This window comes from Eleutherodactylus coqui, chromosome 6 (genome assembly GCF_035609145.1).
Source record: "Eleutherodactylus coqui strain aEleCoq1 chromosome 6, aEleCoq1.hap1, whole genome shotgun sequence".
Lineage (NCBI taxonomy): Eukaryota > Metazoa > Chordata > Amphibia > Anura > Eleutherodactylidae > Eleutherodactylus > Eleutherodactylus coqui.
The window spans coordinates 2,735,112-2,757,053 of record NC_089842.1 but is presented as its reverse complement, the minus strand read 5'-3'; the positions used below and the strand labels follow the sequence as shown (position 1 = coordinate 2,757,053).

The 21,942-nt window shown below is 43.0% G+C and overlaps 1 protein-coding gene across 1 annotated transcript in view; it reads right to left on the bottom strand.

The window, feature by feature from the left end:
* TREH (trehalase) overlaps positions 1–21,942 on the bottom strand; it is a 63,536-nt gene that overhangs the window by 16,819 nt on the left and 24,775 nt on the right. The window contains exons 2-11 of the mRNA XM_066606071.1: positions 20,694–20,794; positions 18,671–18,818; positions 18,504–18,591; positions 18,308–18,408; positions 12,182–12,274; positions 8,452–8,568; positions 8,254–8,376; positions 6,299–6,348; positions 6,029–6,217; positions 905–1,122 (exon numbers count right to left, since the gene is read on the bottom strand). Coding sequence (XP_066462168.1) covers positions 905–1,122; positions 6,029–6,217; positions 6,299–6,348; positions 8,254–8,376; positions 8,452–8,568; positions 12,182–12,274; positions 18,308–18,408; positions 18,504–18,591; positions 18,671–18,818; positions 20,694–20,794 — 1,228 coding nt within the window. The remainder of the gene's footprint in view (positions 1–904; positions 1,123–6,028; positions 6,218–6,298; positions 6,349–8,253; positions 8,377–8,451; positions 8,569–12,181; positions 12,275–18,307; positions 18,409–18,503; positions 18,592–18,670; positions 18,819–20,693; positions 20,795–21,942) is intronic.

Here is a 21,942-nt window from a genome sequence, read left to right as displayed (position 1 = left end):
TGTCTATGTGTACAGCATCCCTCTACCTCACCATACCATGCACATCTCCACCCCACCATACTGTGCACATCTCCACCCCGCCATACCGTGTACACGTCCACCCCACCATACCGTGCACATCTCCACCCCACCATACCGTGCACATCTCTACCCCGCCATACCGTGCACATCTTCACCCCGTCATACCGTGCCCATCTCCACCCCGCCATACCGCGCACATCTCCAGCCCCTTTACCTTCTGTATCCCCCCATTACTTGTAGTATGTAAGCTTGTTGGTGCAGGACCCTCACCCCTATTGTCTCCATCAGCTTTCTGTAATTTTTGTATTTTGTCTTTATGTATCCCCCTGTCTATGTAAGCGCTGCGGAGTATGTTGGCGCTATACAAATAAAGATTATTATTATCCGGGGATTATTTTGATTGCCAGACTTGGAGTTGGGAAATTTTTTTTTGCCCTAAAATGAGAAAAATTGGTTTCTACGTCATTGTTTTTTTTTGCCTTCCTCTGGATCAACAATGTGTGTGTGTGGGGGGGGGGGGGGGGGGGAATAGGCTGAACTGGATGGACATGTGTTTGGTTTCAGCTTTATACACATAAGAAAGATGTAACAGTACCTCTACAGCGCCACCTATTGGATGGCAGCATTCCTTCAAATCAAAGTGACTTTATAACAAGTCTTATCAATGATTGGGAATAGGAGGCAGACGGGGTGATTGCCGCCATCGGTATGCAGCAGGCTTCTGGCTTAGTCTTCTTAGCCTTACACACGGTGTTACTATGAAATAAACTGCCTTGCCACGCACAAGACATTCATGGACACAGGGTCATCTATAGGCAGTGCTGCCATTATGGGGTCCTTATAAAGTCAGAGACATCAATATTAATGGAAGAAGACTACAGACCTCCAGATAGGAGACGACTTTCTCTACAACCGCAGAGTCTCTATAGCATTCAGCCCAAAGTGGAACCAAGTTGCTGGGGTAGAAGTTTGGATTTCTACGACCATCATCTACATTATAGTCCAGCCAGACTCCAAGATCGTCATCCCAGAGTACCGCCTGCACCGCCTCCAGCCGCTGCCTCAGGGCATTCAGGAACCTCGTTGCTTCATCGGGCATGTCTAGAGGAAGGATGGAAAGTAGTTAGAGGTGCAGCCAAGATGTCACCAAACTTGGCCTTCAAGTAAAAAGATGGTCCAGGCGAAATATCCCAATGAATGGGCATTGGGTGGAGGCCTGATGAAGGGCAGATTGGGCAAAAATAGCAAAGCATCAAAAACGGTGTGTAAACCCGGTCCTGCCAGAATCGTACCGAGAATAATGATATCAGATGATTCTACATGCTGAACGCCAGAGAAATGAAATCATGAAAACAATGGTGGAATCCCCCCCCAAATAAACATCACACAATGAATTATAAGTACCCAAAAATTATGGTATCAAAAAATATGCCTTGCAGTAAACAAGTCGTCACGCGGCGATCGATGGATAGAGAACCGCGGCGATTGATGGATAGCCAACTGCGGCGATCGATGGACAGACAACCACAGCGATCGATGGATAGACAACCGCGTCGATCGAGGGACAGACAACCGCAGCGATCGATGGATAGACAACCGCGTCGATTGATGAATAGACAGCCGCGGCAATCGATGAATAGACAACCGTGGCGAACGATGGATAGACAACCGCGGCGATCGATGGATAGCCAACTGCGGCGATCGATGGACAGACAACCACAGCGATCGATGGACAGACAACCGCGTCGATCGAGGGACAGACAACCGCAGCGATCGATGGGTAGACAACCGCAGCGATCGATGGATAGACAACCGCAGCGATCGATGGACAGACAAATGCAGCGATCGATGGATAGACAACCGCGTCGATTGATAAATAGACAGCCGCGGCAATCGATGAATAGACAACCGTGGCGAACGATGGATAGACAACCGCGGCAATCGATGGATAGCCAACTGCGGCGATCGATGGACAGACAACCACAGCGATCGATGGACAGACAACCGCGTCGATCGAGGGACAGACAACCGCAGCGATCGATGGATAGACAACCGCAGCGATCGATGGACAGACAAATGCAGCGATCGATGGATAGACAACCGCGTTGATTGATGAATAGACAGCCGCGGCAATCGATGAATAGACAACCGTGGCGATCGATGGATAGACAACCGCGGCGATCGATGGATAGACAACCACGGCAATCGATGGATAGACAACCGTGGCGATCGATGGATAGACAACCGCAGCGATCGATGGACAGACAACCGCAGCAATCGATGAATAGACAACCGCGTCGATCAAGGGACAGACAACCGCAGCGATCGATGGATAGACAACCGCGGCGATCGATGAATAGACAACCGCGGCGATTGATGAATAGACAGCTGCGGCAATCGATAAATAGACAACTGCGGCGATCGATGGATAGACAACCGCGGTGATCGATGGATAGACAACCGCGGCGATCGATGGATAGACAACCGCGGCGATCGATGGATAGACAACCGCGGCGATCGAGGGATAGACAACCGCGGACATCCATGGATAGACAACTGCGGCGATCCATGGATAGACAACCGCGGCGATCGATGGATAGACAACCGCGTCGATCGAGGGACAGACAACCGCGGCGATCGATGGATAGACAACCGCGGCGATCGATGGATAGACAACCGCGGCGATCGATGGATAGACAACCGCGGCGATCGATGGATAGACAACCGCGGTGAACGATGGATAGACAACCGCGGCGATCCATGGATAGACAACCGCGTCGATCGAGGTACAGACAACCGCAGCGATCGATGGATAGACAACCGCATCGATCGAGGGACAGACAACCGCAGCGATCGATGGATAGACAACCGCGACGATCGATGGATAGACAACCGCGGCGATCGATGGATAGATAACCGCGGTGAACGATGGATAGACAACCGCGGCGATCCATGGATAGACAACCGCGGAGATCCATGGATAGACAACTGCGGCGATCCATGGATAGACAACCGCGGCGATCGATGGATAGACAGCCACGGCAATCGATAAATAGACAACCGCGGCGATCGATGGATAGACAACCGCGGTGAACGATGGATACACAACCGCGGCGATCCATGGATAGACAACCGCGGAGATCCATGGATAGACAACCGCGGCGATCCATGGATAGACAACCGCGGCGATCGATGGATAGACAGCCGCGGCGATCGATGGATAGACAACCGCGGCGATCGATGGATAGACAACCGCGGTGAACGATGGATAGACAACCGCGGCGATCCATGGATAGACAACCGCGGAGATCCATGGATAGACAAGTGCGGCGATCCATGGATAGACAACCGCGGCGATCGATGGATAGACAACCGCGGCGATCCATGGATAGACAACCGCGGACATCCATGGATAGACAACCGCGGTGATCGATGGATAGACAATCGTGGTGATCGATGGATAGACAACCGCGGTGAACGATGGATAGACAACCGCGGCGATCCATGGATAGACAACCGCGGAGATCCATGGATAGACAAGTGCGGCGATCGATGGATAGACAACCGTGGCGATCCATGGATAGACAACCGCGGACATCCATGGATAGACAATCACGGCGACTGAGGGATAGAAAGTTATGGCTCAAGAAATGTAATGACAGAAAAACATGAAAAAGTAGTTGGTCATTAGAGCATTAAATGGGCACCGAGGCTGGATTTACAGCGGCAAACGCGATTTTGAAAGAAAATTCTTGCAAAATCACATTTCTGTCCGTGCGATTCTGAGCGTCAGCGATGCTCTTTTTTAGAATAATCTCGCATCGCATCGCTGCCCACGTTAAAATTTTTAATGCGAAAGTCAATAGGACTTTCTAATATTAAAATCGCAGCGCAACGCGGGCTTGTTGTGATGCGATAGAAAAGAGGCTCCATACGGAAACATGGGAGATAAAAAAAATTGCACATTGCAAAAACATCGCAGATGGGAAGGAAAGCGCCGTAAATCACGGGTTTACTAATCTGCTGTTTTACTGACTCTCGCATCACATGGAAATTACTCGATTCTCTCGCCCGTGTAAAAACCACCCTCAGCGCTCCCTCGCGTTTTTTCCTTGTTTTAACTCCCTCAGCGCTGCGGCACACTGGCGTTTTTCTTGCGCGTCTTTTTCACGCGATTGTCAATGGGATTTTCTAATGTTAAAAACACATCGCACAAAAATTGCACCGACTTGTGATGAGTTTTTAACTTTAGAAAATCCCATTGACAATCGCGTGAAAAAAACATGCAAGAAAAACGCCAGTGTGCCGCAGCGCTGAGGGAGTTAAAACAAGAAAAAAAGCTTTATTTTCCCAGCGACGTGGTTTTGTGGGAGGAGTTATATTCTTAATAATACCATTTATGGCTCCGTATAAAGTCCTGAGAAATGTTACTAAAGTGGGGGAAATAGAAAAAAATACAGTTTTGAAATTTCATAGGAACTTAGTCTTTTACAGCGTATGCACAGCGCCAAACATGCGCGGATTACTTCATTCGGTTTGTCCGTACGGTTACGGTTTTCACGTTTATATAGATTTTTTGTTGCACTACTTTTAAAAATATAAAAATGTTTAAAAAAATATACCTCATGTTTTCTGACCGCCATAACTTCGTTTTTCCATAAATGGGTCGGTGGGATTGTTCGCTTTTTTGCAGGCCGACCGGTAGTTTCCTTTGGCACTATTTTGGGGTATGCATGACTTTTTGATCACTTTATAGGACATTTTCTCTTGAAAACGGTGACCAAAAAAGCGCAATTTTGTATTTATGCATTTTTTTCTTACGGTTTTCCACGGGCTGGATAAACGATACCGTATGTTAAATGTCATGAATCTATATGGATTCAGTCGATGCAGCTAGAAGCCCTCCCTGTTGGCCAACATAGGTCAGCCTGATGCAGAGGTGTTACCTGCTGGTTCTAATAGAGCCCTCTCTTCATATCACAGGCGCGGCTCTCAGTACCTCACAACTACAGGTCACCCCAGGACTCCACCATTTCCTCTGCATGTTGAGGCGTTACAATCCTTGCTCGATCGGTATTACGAGGATGGCAGCACCTAGTCTCACGCCTCACACCCGTTTTGCTCTCTGGTTAACCTCTCACACGGCGCTCTGCCCACTTGTTTGCTTTTTCCCCAACTACATATAACCTGACACATGTGATTGCTGCAGCCAATCACCAGCTCAGGACCGCCATCTTCTCCACCCAAGATGGTGGCCACACTCTCGGGAACACACTTTACAACCAGAACTTCTTTAAAATCTGGCGCCTGCTGGTTTTATTCCACAACAGCAACGGTTCCCTGCGCCTGACACTTTACATGAAACTGGTACATAAAATAAACCCTGGCCATCTGGCCACTAACTGTGCATCAGAGTTGTCCTTGTCTACCAGGCCTAATGCCAACACATCTCATCTACCCTGGTTGCAGTACAGAGGCCATCTCTTCCACACAGTCGGGGCGCCCCAAGTCCCAGGAGCTCACAAGCTGAACACAACTCCCGTTACAACACTTCTTCAGGTGCCTCGATTCACAGAGACACCCTTTCTCTGCCACACAGACTACTGCAGAGCCCTCTAGCTGCTATTTCTGGAACTGTCTTATTACAATACGAACTACCCTGCAGAAAGTTGCAGCCAATCAAAGCTTAATGTCTGCGGCCGGCTTTATTGCAGACACAATGCAGATATTTAAATCTCAATAACCGGTAATAAATATGAATCAGATTTCATCTTTACTGCGGAATCCATCCACTGCAATAGGCAATATCCGCTACTAAACCCGCAGCACATTCTATAACTAACTGCACAGCAAAGGGGGAAATCTGCAGTGAAACTCCGCAGCGAGAGTCACCGTGCAGCCCATCCGCCGGTCGGTTTATGGACTCGCTCTGCAGAAGTGAAGATAACAGTTTGGGATCTCGACTGCCCCGCCTCATTTCACGCGTCCCGATATCAGGAGTTCTTACTTAGATCAGTGTAGAATTTGGCCATTGTTTTCTCCACCTGACATAAGATGCCATTTAGGTCTGCAGGGACCACCGAGCCCGTTTTTGTGTCCAACAGAGTGTTTGTAGAACCATAGAACCAGCGCGACGAAAAATCCCAACCGGACTCTGCAGCCGATTTCAGCTCTGCATACAACAACTGCTTATCACCTGAACAAAGAGAAGGACATCAGTAATTGTGCAGAAGAGGAAAACGAGTTCCATATAGAAGGCAATCAGAAAGGGTTCTACCATCTGTGAGGTTTGCTGCAAGCTCGTAGTCCTTAGAGTATGCCTCTGGCCTAGAAACAATAACAGAACGGAGTTACCTTCATTTGACCCCAGCCACGACAAACGCCACATTTGATGGTTTCCCACCACCACCAGACCCCATTGTCAGCACTACACCTGGTGACATCCCACTGCCAGACCCTGTTGTCAGCTCTACACCTGGTGACATCCCCCCACCAGACCCCGTTGTGAGCTCTAAACCTGGTGACATCCCCCCACCAGACCCTGTTGTCAGCTCTACACCTGGTGACATTCCCCCCACTAGACCCCACTGTCAGCTCTACACCTGGTGACATCCCCCCATCAGTCCCTGTTGTCAGCTCTACACCTGATGACATCCCACCACCAGACCCCACTGTCAGTTCTACACCTGGTGACCTCCCACCACCGGACTCTGTTGTCAGCTCTACACCTGATGACATCCCACCACCAGACCCTGTTGTCAGCTCTACACCTGGTGACATCCCTCCACCAGACCCCATTGTCAGTTCTACACCTGGTGACATCCCTCCACCAGACCCCACTATCAGCTCTACACCTGATGACATCCCACCACCAGACCCAATAGTCAGTTCTACACCTGGTGACATTCCTGCACCAGACCCCATTGTCAGCTCTACACCTGGTGACATCCCCCTGCCAGACCCCGTTGTCAGCTCTACACCTGGTGACATCCCCCTGCCAGACCCCGTTGTCAGCTCTACACCTGGTGACATCCCTCCACCAGACCCCATTGTCAGTTCTACACCTGGTGACATCCCTCCACCAGACCCCATTGTCAGTTCTACACCTGGTGACATCCCCCCGCCAGACCCCGTTGTCAGCTCTACACATGGTGACATCCCCCCACCAGACCCCATTGTCAGCTCTACACCTGGTGACATCCCTCCAGCAGACCCCATTGTCAGTTCTACACCTGGTGACATCCCCCCGCCAGACCCCGTTGTCTGATTAGTGTAACATTGATGGCAGTGGGAGGGGGAATTAATTAAAAGTGACCCTCTAATTTCCAGACAAAGTTCTGTCCCAGGACAGGAGGCCTTTTCTGTAAACAGAAGTCCTCTAGTAGTCCTACTCAGCAGCTACGTACAGTAATTTGCTGGGATATTCTCAGAGTTCATTTTCGAAGGGCTGTTTGCAATCTGCTGCTGAATGTCACAGATAGCTTTGGACGTCCGGACTGACGGAGGCTTCAGTTGCTTCATGTATGCAACAACCCTGGTTTGGCGCCATTTCTGAACCAGGCTCTGAATACAACATGGTTCTGTACCTGAGTCTTTGTTGGCCTCTTGTGTTTCTTTAATTGATCTACTTTGTACATAGCCGTCCACAATAACTATTCACTGTTGCAGGAAGAACACCATCTTACTAACACAACAGGCACAGAAGAACTAAATAGCAGGGTAAAATAAAGCTGGAACATGGGGCGTGGGGCAATACAACTTCGCCAGACAGGGTGCAAAGGGCTATGGCCTCCCCGAAGAGTATAGTGCCGGATTGGTGGTGGGCTAGTATTCTGTTCCCCTCCCTATATAAGCCCATTGGACCTGTATACCCGACGTCACTGGGGCCAGAAGGAACGATGACTTCACAGGTCATGTGACCTCTAACTGTAAGGCTGAACAGGTAGACTTTTGGCCCAGTGAGTGCTTTCCTAAATCCATATTTTGGGAAGGCTGCAAATTTAAAAGAGTTTTCTGATTTAATTTTTTGAAATCATTTCTGCAGATTGTTCTGTGTTGGAGCTTCACAGTTACTAAAAGTTTCTTTTAAGGTTATCTAGGGGGACACAATCTTTGAGTGTGATGCTGCTGGATTTCGATGGGTTTTTTTTTTTTGCATTTTCCAAAAGCAATCAATTCTCCATCTGTGATATCTTACTGTATGTGCAGAGGTATATACATAAATCGCTCTACCTTGGTTCCCCAACTGGCGCATAATAGCGATTTAGTGTATAGTTCTTTCCACCTTGCGCCACTGAAACGCTACGGTTGGTCATCCAGAAGTCATACTCTTTTTCCAGAAGCTTGATGTTTTCCCTGCGGGAGATGAAATAGTGTTATTGCTCTTTGTACTCATTTTACGCACCGGCCAACCGATCGTCAGAACGATACCTGAGAAAAGTCATGTTCTCTCTACTCTCCATGTAGCTCTCCATCATCAAGGTTAGGAACGGTGGTTGGCTCCTGCGCAAGTAATACACCCGGCCTCCATTGGGGACAAATCCATATCTGTGCGTTCAGGAAGAGAGAACGTTTAGTAAATGGGTATCACTGAGATCCCATTGGTGGTTCTGTGGTTTCTACGTCCCCAAAAAATATTTTACTCCCATACAAGTACATTTCAGATGTCTGCTGTTTAGGAGATGTCCCCATTGTAACTCCATCCCAAGTCTCTACCTAACTGGCTTTGCTACTGGGAACAAGCTCCAGTAGTCCTTCTTCCTGGTCGGGCATGCGTTGTTGCGCCCGCTATGTTGCAGCTCGCTGTCCCTGTTTGGGGACACTGTGGCTGTGCGGTTTCCCATCTTCTCTCTATAGTAAACATGTGCAGGACTCCTCTGCACTGTTTAAAAAGACCCCACTGAATGTGTGCTGCTCGGCTATGGCAGCTGCAGACAAGTGAGCACCTTACTGGATCCACTAAAGCCACCGGTGGAGATGTTGGACATAAAATGATTTTATAAATATGCATTACTGCGCCCTTGTTTAGGACAAAAGGTGAACCCAATTAGTGGTCAGCTGCTCTTATGGCTGTCCAATAGACAGCACAGTCGCCCAGGTTGCACAGTCCCAGAGTTGGGACTGCAGTGGGTAAGTGCAGCTGACTGCTAATGCCCATATCACAGATGGACTGTTGGGGGTCTTTAGGAGAGAATAGGACGGTGCCTGGAGTACAAAGAATCCCAATAGCTTCCCCACAGCCACATGGTATCATAAGAAGGACCGCTCAATCTGCTCGTTAACAGAGGAGGCGCAAACGCAGGAACGGAGTCACAAACACCCAGAAGGAGGGAGGCTGGTCACTTGCTTTAGGCTGTATCCAATCATTCTGAGGCAACAATTAGTCTGGGATAACCCCTTTAATTTGTCTGCTATTCAAGTTTCTCTGCTCCTTTTTGATAGAATATTTTTGGGCTTTAATCCAAATATTCATTTTTCTTGTCTTTCTCATTTCAACCTGAAACAAATATGGCTAAATTTTGCACACAAAAAAGGGGGGGAGGTGTTGTGTTGTATGTTAGGAGAACATCATCTCCACCGAGATTCAAGCTGCAGAGCTGGGAGTTCTGTAGGAACTGTTTGGGTAAGAATACAAGGAGAGAACAACAGAAAGGACACCATTGTAGGCATTTACTATAGGCCGCCGGGACAAGCAGAAGATATGGAGGAACTCTTTCTACATCAGATGGCCAAGCTCTCAAAGAAGCCCAACATAGTGATCATGGGAGATTTTACCCATCCAGACATTTGTTGGGAATCTCTCAGGTAAAAGTAATGGATCCAACAGATTCTTATCTGCTCTTGTGACAACTTTATCTTCCAGAAGGCAGAAGAGAAAACAAGGGGATCTGCTATCTTGGACCTAATTCTTACCAACAGGGAGGGAATGGTTGAGGAAGTAAGGGTGGCTGGGACCTTAGGAGGCAGTGATCATGGTATCCTTGGATGTTGGATAACAAGAGGAGGAAGACCTGAGAAGACTCAGACCTCAAGGTTGGATTTCAGAAAGGCAGATTTCAATGAACTCAGAAAGAGGAAGAATCCAATGGCTGGATGTTCTTAAGGACAGAAATGTCCAAGAAGGTTGGGAAATCTTGTGAAATGAGATTCTCAAAGCACAATCATTACCAATCCCTAAAAGAAGGAAGAATGGGAAGCATTTAAAGAGACCCGGATGGATGAACAAAGAACTTGTACACATCTAAAGAAGAATATAATGGGGTCTGCAGAAACTGTACGGCAAGTGTAAGAAAAGTTAAAGCTAATAATGAATTGAGGCTTGTAAGAGAGGCCAAAAGCAATAAAAAGGGATTTTGGGGGTCGAAAGCAAAAGAAAAGCTGCTATTGGATTCTTACAGGATGAAATTGGTGAATTGGCTAAGAATGATGCTGAGAACGCTGAACTTTCAAATTCCTATTTTGTATCTGTTTTCTCTCAGAAAGTAGATGGAACATCAACTGATCTTCCCAGTGCTATTGGGGGAATACAAGAATGCAGGCTATCTCTAAGCAGAGAGATAGTGAGGGAACACTTAGCTTACTTACGTGAATTCAAGTCTCAAGGTCCAGATGAATTACATCCTAGGATACTGAAGGAAGCAGCAGAGGTAATTGCTGAACCACTCGCCATAATCTTGGAAAATTCCTGGAGAACAGGAGAAGTCCCAGAAGATTGGAAAAGGGCAAATGTTGTCCCTATCTTCAAAAAAAGGAAGAAGGTGGCTCCAGGAAACTGCAGGCCTGTGAGCCTGACTTCTATACTGGGGAAGATCTTTGAACAGATTATATTAAACAGCATGTCTGCAATTATTTGGATGAGAATGGAGTAATTAACCAGAGCCAGCATGGGTTTTTGTACCAAGCAAGTCACGCCAGACTAATCTATTTTCCTTCTATGACAGAATCACTGACTGGGTTGATCAGGGAAATTAGGTGGATATAGTATATCTTGACCTTAGTAAAGCATTTGACAAAGTATCTCATACCATACTTATTGAAAAAATGACCAAATCTGGGATTGACAAGGCAACTGTTCGGTGGATTCACAACTGGCTGAGTGATCGTACTCAAAGAGTGGTCATAAATGGCTGGAGATCCAATTGATAGAATGTCTTATATTTCAAGCCCTTCCCCAAAAATCACTGCGGGGGTTGCCTGCATCCCATTAGATGCGCAAAAAAAAAACCCTGCTCATCTGACTGAGCCCTTAGCCTGTAATGCACACAGCACTTTCAATATTGAATATATTTGTATGTTGAAACTTTATTCTTAATTGCAATCTAGGGGGAAGGCGCGGTGATGTGTTTATGAACTATGTTTAATAAAGGTGGAGTTACTTTTATTATTTGAGTGCTGGCATGTATTCGCTTGCATCTTGCTCTCTCTCAGCATTTTGAAGTTCAGAGAAGAGTTACCAAGATGGTGAGCGGTCTGCAAATCATGTCCTATGAGGAACGGGTAAAGGATCTGGGAATGTTTAGCAGAAGAGAAGGCTGAGAGGAGACTTAATAGCTGTCTACAAATATCTGAAGGGCTGTCACAGTGCAGAGGGATCAGCCCTATTCTCATCTGTACAAGGAAAGACTAGAAGCAATGGGATGAAACTGAAAGGGAGGAAACAGATTAGATATTAGACAGTGAGGGGGATCAATCAGTGGAACAGGTTGCCACAGGAGGTGGGGGGTTCTCCTTCAATGGAAGCCTTCAGAGGCCGGACAGACATCTGTCTGGGATGAATTAATGATCCTGCACTGAGCAGGGGGTTGGACCCGATGACCCCGGAGGACCCAATGACCTTGGAGGACCTTAGAGGACCCGGTGACTCTGGAGGTCCCTTCCAACTCTACCATTCTAGAATTCTATGTCAGGTTATGCTTTTCTATCAACTTGTAAGTACAGTAACTCCTAAACACCTCCTTGTGGTGACTGCGGGCAGCTGGAGTATTATCATTCAACCCCATGTCTCTGTGGGGTATTTGGAATGTAGGAGTAAAGTGGGGTTCCAACCCTCAAAACAATATTATGAAATTCAGCGACATATAATGGTGGATTCTTTCAGGATATAGATGCAGCCCACCATGAAGCCCCTAATTTGCCTGCATTTTCATTCTCTCCCCCTCACCTGTCCACCATGTACAGGAAGTTTTCTATCATCCCTCTGGCGGTGTCGTACATCTCTGACAGAAGAAGTCCATTGATCACCCAGTATGAATCCCTAAGAAGAGTAAAAAAAGGAACTACCATGAGGATGCACTTTAGAAATGGGGAAGCAGGACATGTAATGCAAATCTGACCATATTATAGTATTTTAATGGGGGTTCCTCGTTTACAGAAGAGTTACTTATGGGCACCCTAATATGTCGGGGAAAAGGTAGGTTTCCTCTTATATCTGCAGTAATAGCGGTAAGATGGCAGCAGGACTGTGGTGGAGCCATGCTTGTGTGACATGTCCATTACATGTACCAGTTATTTGGCTTTGGGCTGAGTACATTGTATTCAGATTCCTTTGGATTTGTGATCGCTCACATATATAACTACTATCTGAGATGTATTATTATTTTATTGAAGCGCATAGAGTTTCTTACATCAGTTTGTATGTCGTATACATTGGTGTTATTGTTTGGACTGTTATATTAGGCGTGCTCCCCTATGGGTGCTATATTTACTTATTGCTAACCAAATCCTGTATTTACCCCCCCCCCCCCCCCCCTCCATATAGGGTGTAATAGGGCAGATAGTGCCAGGTTCTGGACAGGATCATACTTTTTGAAATCCAAAATTACAAAACAGCGACTTTCGTAGTACGGCCACATAGTGCAAGCTAATTCAATAGAAACATCAATAATGCTTGGAGTGATCAGCGACAAAACAAGACCCGTTCGCCCAACAACAGGCTGGCTCGATACTATCAAAGCCGACACCAACATGAAATGATCGAACTGAAAGCCGTACAAAACAGAACCTCGTGAGAGGGCTGATCCATAAAGGGTCCAAGAGTCAGCCGAAACAAAACGGATAAGGCTCGGAGCTCCGTGAACTATGCGAGGTTAGTATATAGGGTCTATTGGATCTATAGTATTAGTATATAGGGTCTATTAGGGGTATAGTATTAGTATAAAGTGTCTGTTAGGGGTATAGTATTAATATATAGGGTCAATTAGGGGTATAGTATTAGTATATAGGGTCTATTGTGGGTATAGTATTAGTATATAGGGTCTATTAGGGGTATAGTATTAGTATATAGGGTCTATTAGGGGTATAGTATTAGTATATAGGGTCTATTAGGGGTATAGTATTAATATATAGGGTCAATTAGGGGTATAGTATTAGTATATAGGGTCTATTAGGGGTATAGTATTAGTATATAGGGTCTATTAGGGGTATAGTATTAGCATATAGGGTATATTATGGGTATAGTATTAGTATATAGGGTCTATTAGGGGTATAGTATTAGTATATAGGTCTATTAGGGGTATAGTATTAGTATATAGGGTCTATTAGTGGTATAGTATTAGTATATAGGGTCTATTAGGGGTATAGTATTAGTATATAGGGTCTATTAGGGGTATAGTATTAATATATAGGGTCAATTAGGGGTATAGTATTAGTATATAGGGTCTATTGGGGGTATAGTATTAATATATAGGGTCTATTAGGGGTATAGTATTAGTATATAGGGTCTATTAGGGTTATAGTATTAGTATATAGGGTCTATTAGGGGTATAGTATTGGTATATAGGGTCTATTAGTGGTATAGTATTACCATATAGGGTCTATTAGGGGTATAGTGTTAGTATATAGGGTCTATTAGGGGTATAGTATTAGTATATAGGGTCTATTAGGGGTGAAGTATTAGCATATAGGGTCTATTAGTAGTATAGTATTAGTATATAGGGTCTATTAGGGGTATAGTATTAGTATATAGGGTCTATTAGGGGTATAGTATTAGTATATAAGGTCTATTAGTGGTATAGTATTAGTATATAGGGTCTATTAGGGGTATAGTATTAGTATATAGGGTCTATTAGGGGTATAGTATTAGTATATAGGGTCTATTAGTGGTATAGTATTAGTATATAGGGTCTATTAGGGGTATAGTATTAGTATATAGGGTCTATTAGGGGTATAGTATTAATATATAGGGTCAATTAGGGGTATAGTATTAGTATATAGGGTCTATTGGGGGTATAGTATTAATATATAGGGTCTATTAGGGGTATAGTATTAGTATATAGGGTCTATTAGGGTTATACTATTAGTATATAGGGTCTATTAGGGGTATAGTATTGGTATATAGGGTCTATTAGTGGTATAGTATTACCATATAGGGTCTATTAGGGGTATAGTGTTAGTATATAGGGTCTATTAGGGGTATAGTATTAGTATATAGGGTCTATTAGGGGTGAAGTATTAGCATATAGGGTCTATTAGTGGTATAGTATTAGTATATAGGGTCTATTAGGGGTATAGTATTAGTATATAGGGTCTATTAGGGGTATAGTATTAGTATATAAGGTCTATTAGTGGTATAGTATTAGTATATTGGATCTATTAGGGTTATAGTATTAGTATATAGGGTCTATTAGGGGTATAGTATTGGTATATAGGGTCTATTAGTGGTATAGTATTAGCATATAGGGTCTATTAGGGGTATAGTGTTAGTATATATGGTCTATTCGGGGTATAGTATTGGTATATAGGGTCTATTAGTGGTATAGTATTAGCATATAGGGTCTATTAGGGGTATAGTGTTAGTATATAGGGTCTATTAGGGGTATAGTGTTAGTATATAGGGTCTATTAGGGGTATAGTATTAGTATATAGGGTCTATTAGGGGTGAAGTATTAGCATATAGGGTCTATTAATGATATAGTATTAGTATATAGGGTCTATTAGGGGTACAGTATTAGTATATAGGGTCTGTTAGGGGTATAGTATTAGTATATAGGGTCTATTAGGGGTATAGTATTAGTATATAGGGTCTATTAGTGGTATAGTATTAGTATATAGGGTCTATTAGGGGTATAGTATTACTATATAGGGTCTATTAGGGTTATAGTATTAGTATATAGGGTCTACTAGGGTTATAGTATTAGTATATAGGGTCTATTAGAGGTATAGTATTAGTATATAGGGTCTATTAGAGGTATAGTGTTAGTATATAGGGTCTATTAGGGGTATAAGATTAGTATATAGGGTCTATTAGGTGTATAGTGTTAGTATATAGGGTCTATTAGGGGTATGGTATTAGTATAAAGGGTCTATTAGGGGTATGGTATTAGTATATAGGGTCTATTAGGGGTATAGTATTAGTATATAGGGTCTATTAGGGGTATAGTATTAGTATATAGGGTCTATTAGGGGTATAGTATTAGTATATAGGGTCTATTAGGGGTATAGTATTAGTATATAGGGTCTATTAGGGGTATAGTATTAGTATATAGGGTCTATTAGGGGTATAGTATTAGTATAAAGGGTCTATTAGGGGTATAGTATTAGTATAAAGGGTCTATTAGGGGTATAGTATTAGTATAAAGGGTCTATTAGGGGTATAGTATTAGTATAAAGGGTCTATTAGGGGTATAGTATTAGATTAAAGGGTCTATTAGGGGTATAGTATTAGTATATAGGGTCTATTAGGGGTATAGTATTAGTACACAGGGTTTATTAGAGGTATAGTATTAGTATGTAGGGTCTATTAGGGGTATAGTGTTAGTATAAAGGGTCTATTAGGGGTATAGTATTAGTATATAGGGTCTATTAGGGGTATAGTATTAGTATATAGGGTTTATTAGCGGTATAGTATTAGTATATAGGGTCTATTAGGGGTATAGTATTAGTATATAGGGTCTATTAGGGGTATAGTATTAGTATATAGGGTCTATTAGGGGTATAGTATTAGTATATAGGGTCTATTAGAGGTATAGTATTAGTATATAGGGTCTATTAGGGGTATAGTATTACTATATAGGGACTATTAGAGGTATAGTATTAGTATATAGGGTCTATTAGAGGTATAGTATTAGTATATAGGGTCTATTAGAGGTATAGTATTAGTATATAGGGTCTATTAGGGGTATAGTATTACTATATAGGAACTATTAGGGGTATAGTATTAGTATATAGGGTCTATTAGGGGTATAGTATTAGTATATAGGGTCTATTAGAGGTATAGTATTAGTATATAGGGTCTATTAGAGGTATAGTATTAGTATATGGGGTCTATTAGAGGTATAGTATTACTATATAGGGTCTATTAGGGGTATAGTATTAGTATATAGGGTCTATTAGAGGTATAGTATTAGTATATAGGGTCTATTAGAGGTATAGTATTAGTATATAGGGTCTATTAGGGGTATAGTATTAGTATATAGGGTCTATTAGGGGTATAGTATTACTATATAGGGACTATTAGAGGTATAGTATTAGTATGTAGGGTCTATTAGGGGTGTAGTATTAGTATATAGGGTCTATTAGGGGTATAGTATTAGTATAAAGGGTCTATTAGGGGTATAGTATTAGTATAAAGGGTCTATTAGGGGTATAGTATTAGTATAAAGGGTCTATTAGGGGTATAGTATTAGTATAAAGGGTCTATTAGGGGTATAGTATTAGATTAAAGGGTCTATTAGGGGTATAGTATTAGTATATAGGGTCTATTAGGGGTATAGTATTAGATTAAAGGGTCTATTAGGGGTATAGTATTAGTATAAAGGGTCTATTAGGGGTATAGTATTAGTATATAGGGTCTATTAGGGGTATAGTATTAGTATAAAGGGTCTATTAGGGGTATAGTATTAGTATAAAGGGTCTATTAGGGGTATAGTATTAGTATAAAGGGTCTATTAGGGGTATAGTATTAGTATAAAGGGTCTATTAGGGGTATAGTATTAGATTAAAGGGTCTATTAGGGGTATAGTATTAGTATATAGGGTCTATTAGGGGTATAGTATTAGTACACAGGGTTTATTAGAGGTATAGTATTAGTATGTAGGGTCTATTAGGGGTATAGTGTTAGTATAAAGGGTCTATTAGGGGTATAGTATTAGTATATAGGGTCTATTAGGGGTATAGTATTAGTATATAGGGTTTATTAGCGGTATAGTATTAGTATATAGGGTCTATTAGGGGTATAGTATTAGTATATAGGGTCTATTAGGGGTATAGTATTAGTATATAGGGTCTATTAGGGGTATAGTATTAGTATATAGGGTCTATTAGAGGTATAGTATTAGTATATAGGGTCTATTAGGGGTATAGTATTACTATATAGGGACTATTAGAGGTATAGTATTAGTATATAGGGTCTATTAGAGGTATAGTATTAGTATATAGGGTCTATTAGAGGTATAGTATTAGTATATAGGGTCTATTAGGGGTATAGTATTACTATATAGGAACTATTAGGGGTATAGTATTAGTATATAGGGTCTATTAGGGGTATAGTATTAGTATATAGGGTCTATTAGAGGTATAGTATTAGTATATAGGGTCTATTAGAGGTATAGTATTAGTATATGGGGTCTATTAGAGGTATAGTATTACTATATAGGGTCTATTAGGGGTATAGTATTAGTATATAGGGTCTATTAGAGGTATAGTATTAGTATATAGGGTCTATTAGAGGTATAGTATTAGTATATAGGGTCTATTAGGGGTATAGTATTAGTATATAGGGTCTATTAGGGGTATAGTATTACTATATAGGGACTATTAGAGGTATAGTATTAGTATGTAGGGTCTATTAGGGGTGTAGTATTAGTATATAGGGTCTATTAGGGGTATAGTATTAGTATGTAGGGTCTATTAGGGGTATAGTATTAGTATATAGGGTCTATTAGAGGTATAGTATTAGTATATAGGGTCTATTAGGGGTATAGTATTACTATATAGGGACTATTAGGGGTATAGTATTAGTATATAGGGACTATTAGGGGTATAGTATTACTATATAGGGACTATTAGGGGTATAGTATTAGTATATAGGGTCTATTAGGGGTATAGTATTACTATATAGGGACTATTAGGGGTATAGTATTAGTATATAGGGTCTATTAGAGGTATAGTATTAGTATATAGGGTCTATTAGGGGTATAGTATTACTATATAGGGACTATTAGGGGTATAGTATTAGTATATAGGGTCTATTAGGATTTAATCGTGTTCCTGGTTTTATATTATGTTGACAGCCTCATAGACAGTCGTTCGTCTGTTCAGAACTTAGAACTGCCACAGATTTTTAACCCACCAGTAGTAAAATTCTCGGAATCGACCTCCTGGTACTATAACAGGATGTGGAACATAGATTTGTGAGTGACGATACGGTTCATCCTCCACTGTTTGACTTATCTGAAAGAAATACATGGAAGACGTTTTCATTTGTTGCAAAGTCTTTGTGATTTGGCGTTCTGCAATACATTGGCATTCTCGCTTTCTTTGGTCACCTTCCTCCCCAAAGACTTCCAGAGGTGGTTGAGGTCTGCAGCCCACGAGCGCAACTCCAGATCAGTAATATCATTCAAGAATTCGGGGCTGCGGGTAAAAGAGAAGTGAAAACAATCAGCGTTTGTGAGGTTAGAGGTAATGGCACTAATTATCGTTCAGTAGATACCTCTCCTGCCAGTCCAGAGGCTCCCAGACTTCAAACTCTGTTCCAGGAGGATTAAAATGCGTGTTAATAAGAGTAAGGAGCTTATTTCGATCCACTTGTCCCTTGGGGGAGCCTTTCAGGAGGGTCGTGAACCTCTTCATTATTTTGTCTGGAATGACGAAGGGATATTTACAGCATTAGTTTCCTTGGACGACGCATCGCAGCGTACACCATGTCCTTAGATGGTACATAGAAGTAGTACGATGGCACCACACACTCCATAGATCTGCTGCCTTGGGGGAACCTTTCATTCTGCCCTGTCCTTCAACCCCCTTGTCCAAACATTCAGCATCTCCAACTCAAAAACATCCCCTGAATCTTCTCTACCCGAAACTGCAAATCAACAAACATGCTAATCCTGCCCTCATCATCTCTCATCTAGACTACTGCAACATCCTCCTGTGGCCTCTCATCCAGCCCAATGCACTCTTAAAGGGGTTTCCTGGCAAAAACTATTGATGACTTCTCCTCAGAATAAGTCATCAGTAATTAATCACCAGGAACCCACCACTTGGGATCCCCAGCAATCACCTGATCGCCCGGCCCACTGTTGGTGCAGCAGAGCCAGACAGAAGCAGAAGTGCTATGGCGGACTTCACTCTTATTGAGAATAAGGTACAGCTATACTTGCAGTGCTTCCGCCTCTGACACCGGAGTCAGGCGTAGAAGTGTAAGAGCTGCCTCAGCTTCCATTGATTTCAAAAGGAGTGAAATCTACTATGGCTCCCATCCTCAATCACGATGTCTGGCCCCGCGGCACTGGCTGCAGGCTGGTAATCAGGTGATTGCTGGTATCCCGATCTGTCGATGGCTTCTGCTCTGGTCTCTGTTTACACCGGGCTGCAGCCAATAGGAGGACAGCAGGGACGTCATCAGTGACATCATGTAGACCTGCCTGCCTTGGGGCTTCTACATTAGACAAGCTTACAGGATGGCCAGTCATCATCACCTGCCGGATGCCACAGGGCCATTCTGTGGTGAATTTGGAGAAATCTCTTGTTATGTTAGTTGTGTTGTTGGGCCATTTACATTGTTCTTGTTTGATTTTGTTTTTTGCAAACAGCTGAAAATGTGTATATTTAGCAATTAAACCTGATTTGTAACGAGCTGCTATCAGTGAAAATGTGAGAATACACAATCCATTAATCATATTACAAGGGAGAAGATCTTCTATGGGCTTCTGGGATTCATAATTCGTAGTGGCGATTGAATGGTCTTCATGGCCCCTGATGCTTTACCACTTTGCTGGTACGATAAATAACTCAATGTGTAAGTGATAGAGAATGTACACAACACAAGACATGAAGCAACTATTAAAGCTTACCTGCCTTTTTGTACAAGTTTTTTTAGAATACCCCGGCTCCTTCTTACCCTCATCTGCTGCTGTTTGCACCCTGATTCGTGTCTGTACGTTCTGATTTTCTGGTTGTCGTCCCCATTTTTTTCCTCTTCTGCTGTTTGCAATCCGCTGTCAGGGAGGGGGAATAGCAAGCCTAACATTCTGCCAGTAGTTCACTGTCCTGACTTCCTTACTCTTACATCCCATGGTGCATTGAGGTCCAATAAGCAGGGAGGCGGTATCTGAATGCCCGGCCCTCTGCTTTACCAGGATAAGGTATTTAGAGACATTCTGGTAAATGGTTAGTAAACCAACCATCATGTTCACTCCCACAGACACACACCAACACACTGTAACGACAGGAGAGGCAGAGACTGTGGAGATCGTTATCACAGTGTATTCTGATCTGTCAGCCTGCAGCCTATGAGTGCACAGGAGGGCCTCTGTGAAGCCAGCCCCTGCACTATTGCAATGGAAACTTCCATGTCCTTATTACTACAGAAGCTCTGTAGGTAATGACAGGCAGTGGTCTGCAGAGAAGCTGGTAGAGGGATGCCTAGTGAGATGAGACTAACAAGCTGGTAGATGAGCTGAAGTTTGAAAAGTTACTGCCCCTTTAACATAGAATGCATAAAGGAAACTGACCAATTGGATCCCGGAGACTCATGTCTACAAAATGCTTATCCTCGGGGTAAATCTTGGCCATCTGGACGTGGTGAAGGAGTTCTCCTGTGCAATAGATGGTGCTGCGAAGAGAAGAAACAAAAAGAAATGCTGAAGAATGTGAGCGAGACGTGATGCAGATATAGGAGAGAGAAGCTGTATGAAGACAGGGGTGTTGGGGCGCCCGCCCACGAGCATTTTTTAAACGCTGCAATATTGTGCGTTTTTTAAGGCGAATGTCAATGGGACTTTTTAAATGTTAAAAACGTATCGCACAAAAATCGCATTTTTGTGTGATTTTTGTGAGATGCGTTTTTAACATTAGAAAATCCCATAGACATTCACATTTAAAAAACAATATGGCGCGTGCGTGGGATCCCGTATAGGGGAGCCGGAAAGGGTATGAGAAAGGAAACACAATAAAAAAATGGAAAATGTTTTTACTATCCAGAGGTAAAATTAACCCCTTCACTTCTGTGGGATTTCTTTAATTTTTCATTGCGTTTTTTTTATTTCCGCCATCCAAGATCTATAGGTTTTAAAGTCCTCAGCTGGCGCAGACGTGGGGGGGGGGGGGGGGGCGTGTTTTTTTGCAGGACAAGTGGCATTTATTAATGGAAGCATTTAATATATCGCTAAATATAATGAAAACTTGGCAAAACATTTTTAATCTGCTAAAACATAAAGAAATGCGTCTGCGCCATTGTTCTTTCAGTTTCGTTTTTACAACATTCATAATGCAGTAAAAGTAACTTGTGACTAATAGAATTACAACAAGACCAAATGAATGATGTTTTTGTTTTTCTACTTTTAAAAAAACATTTAAAAAAAAAATAAAATTGCCTTTGTGCGATTGTACTCTTAGCCTCATAGCTTCATTTTAGTGCAGTGCGGCGGCGCGAGGTCCGGCCTTCTTCTAGGCGGGCGGTAGTTTCTACAGACACCATGATGGATTACACGCAACGTTTTGGTAACTTTTTGCGATTCTAGCGTTCTGTCTGTTTTACGGCGTTCACTATTTGACTAGTCCGGACGGTTATAGAGCTGACGAGGCTCATTATGTTTCATCAGCTTTTATTAGAGTTTAGCGAATATTAGAAGATAAACAATAGCACAAAAGTCTCGCAGGACCGTAAATGTATGAAAACGGGAACCTTCACATCTTCTTGGGTCATTTCAAACATATTTTCTCCTTTTGATTCGGTAATGTTTACATTATATTCTTACAGGA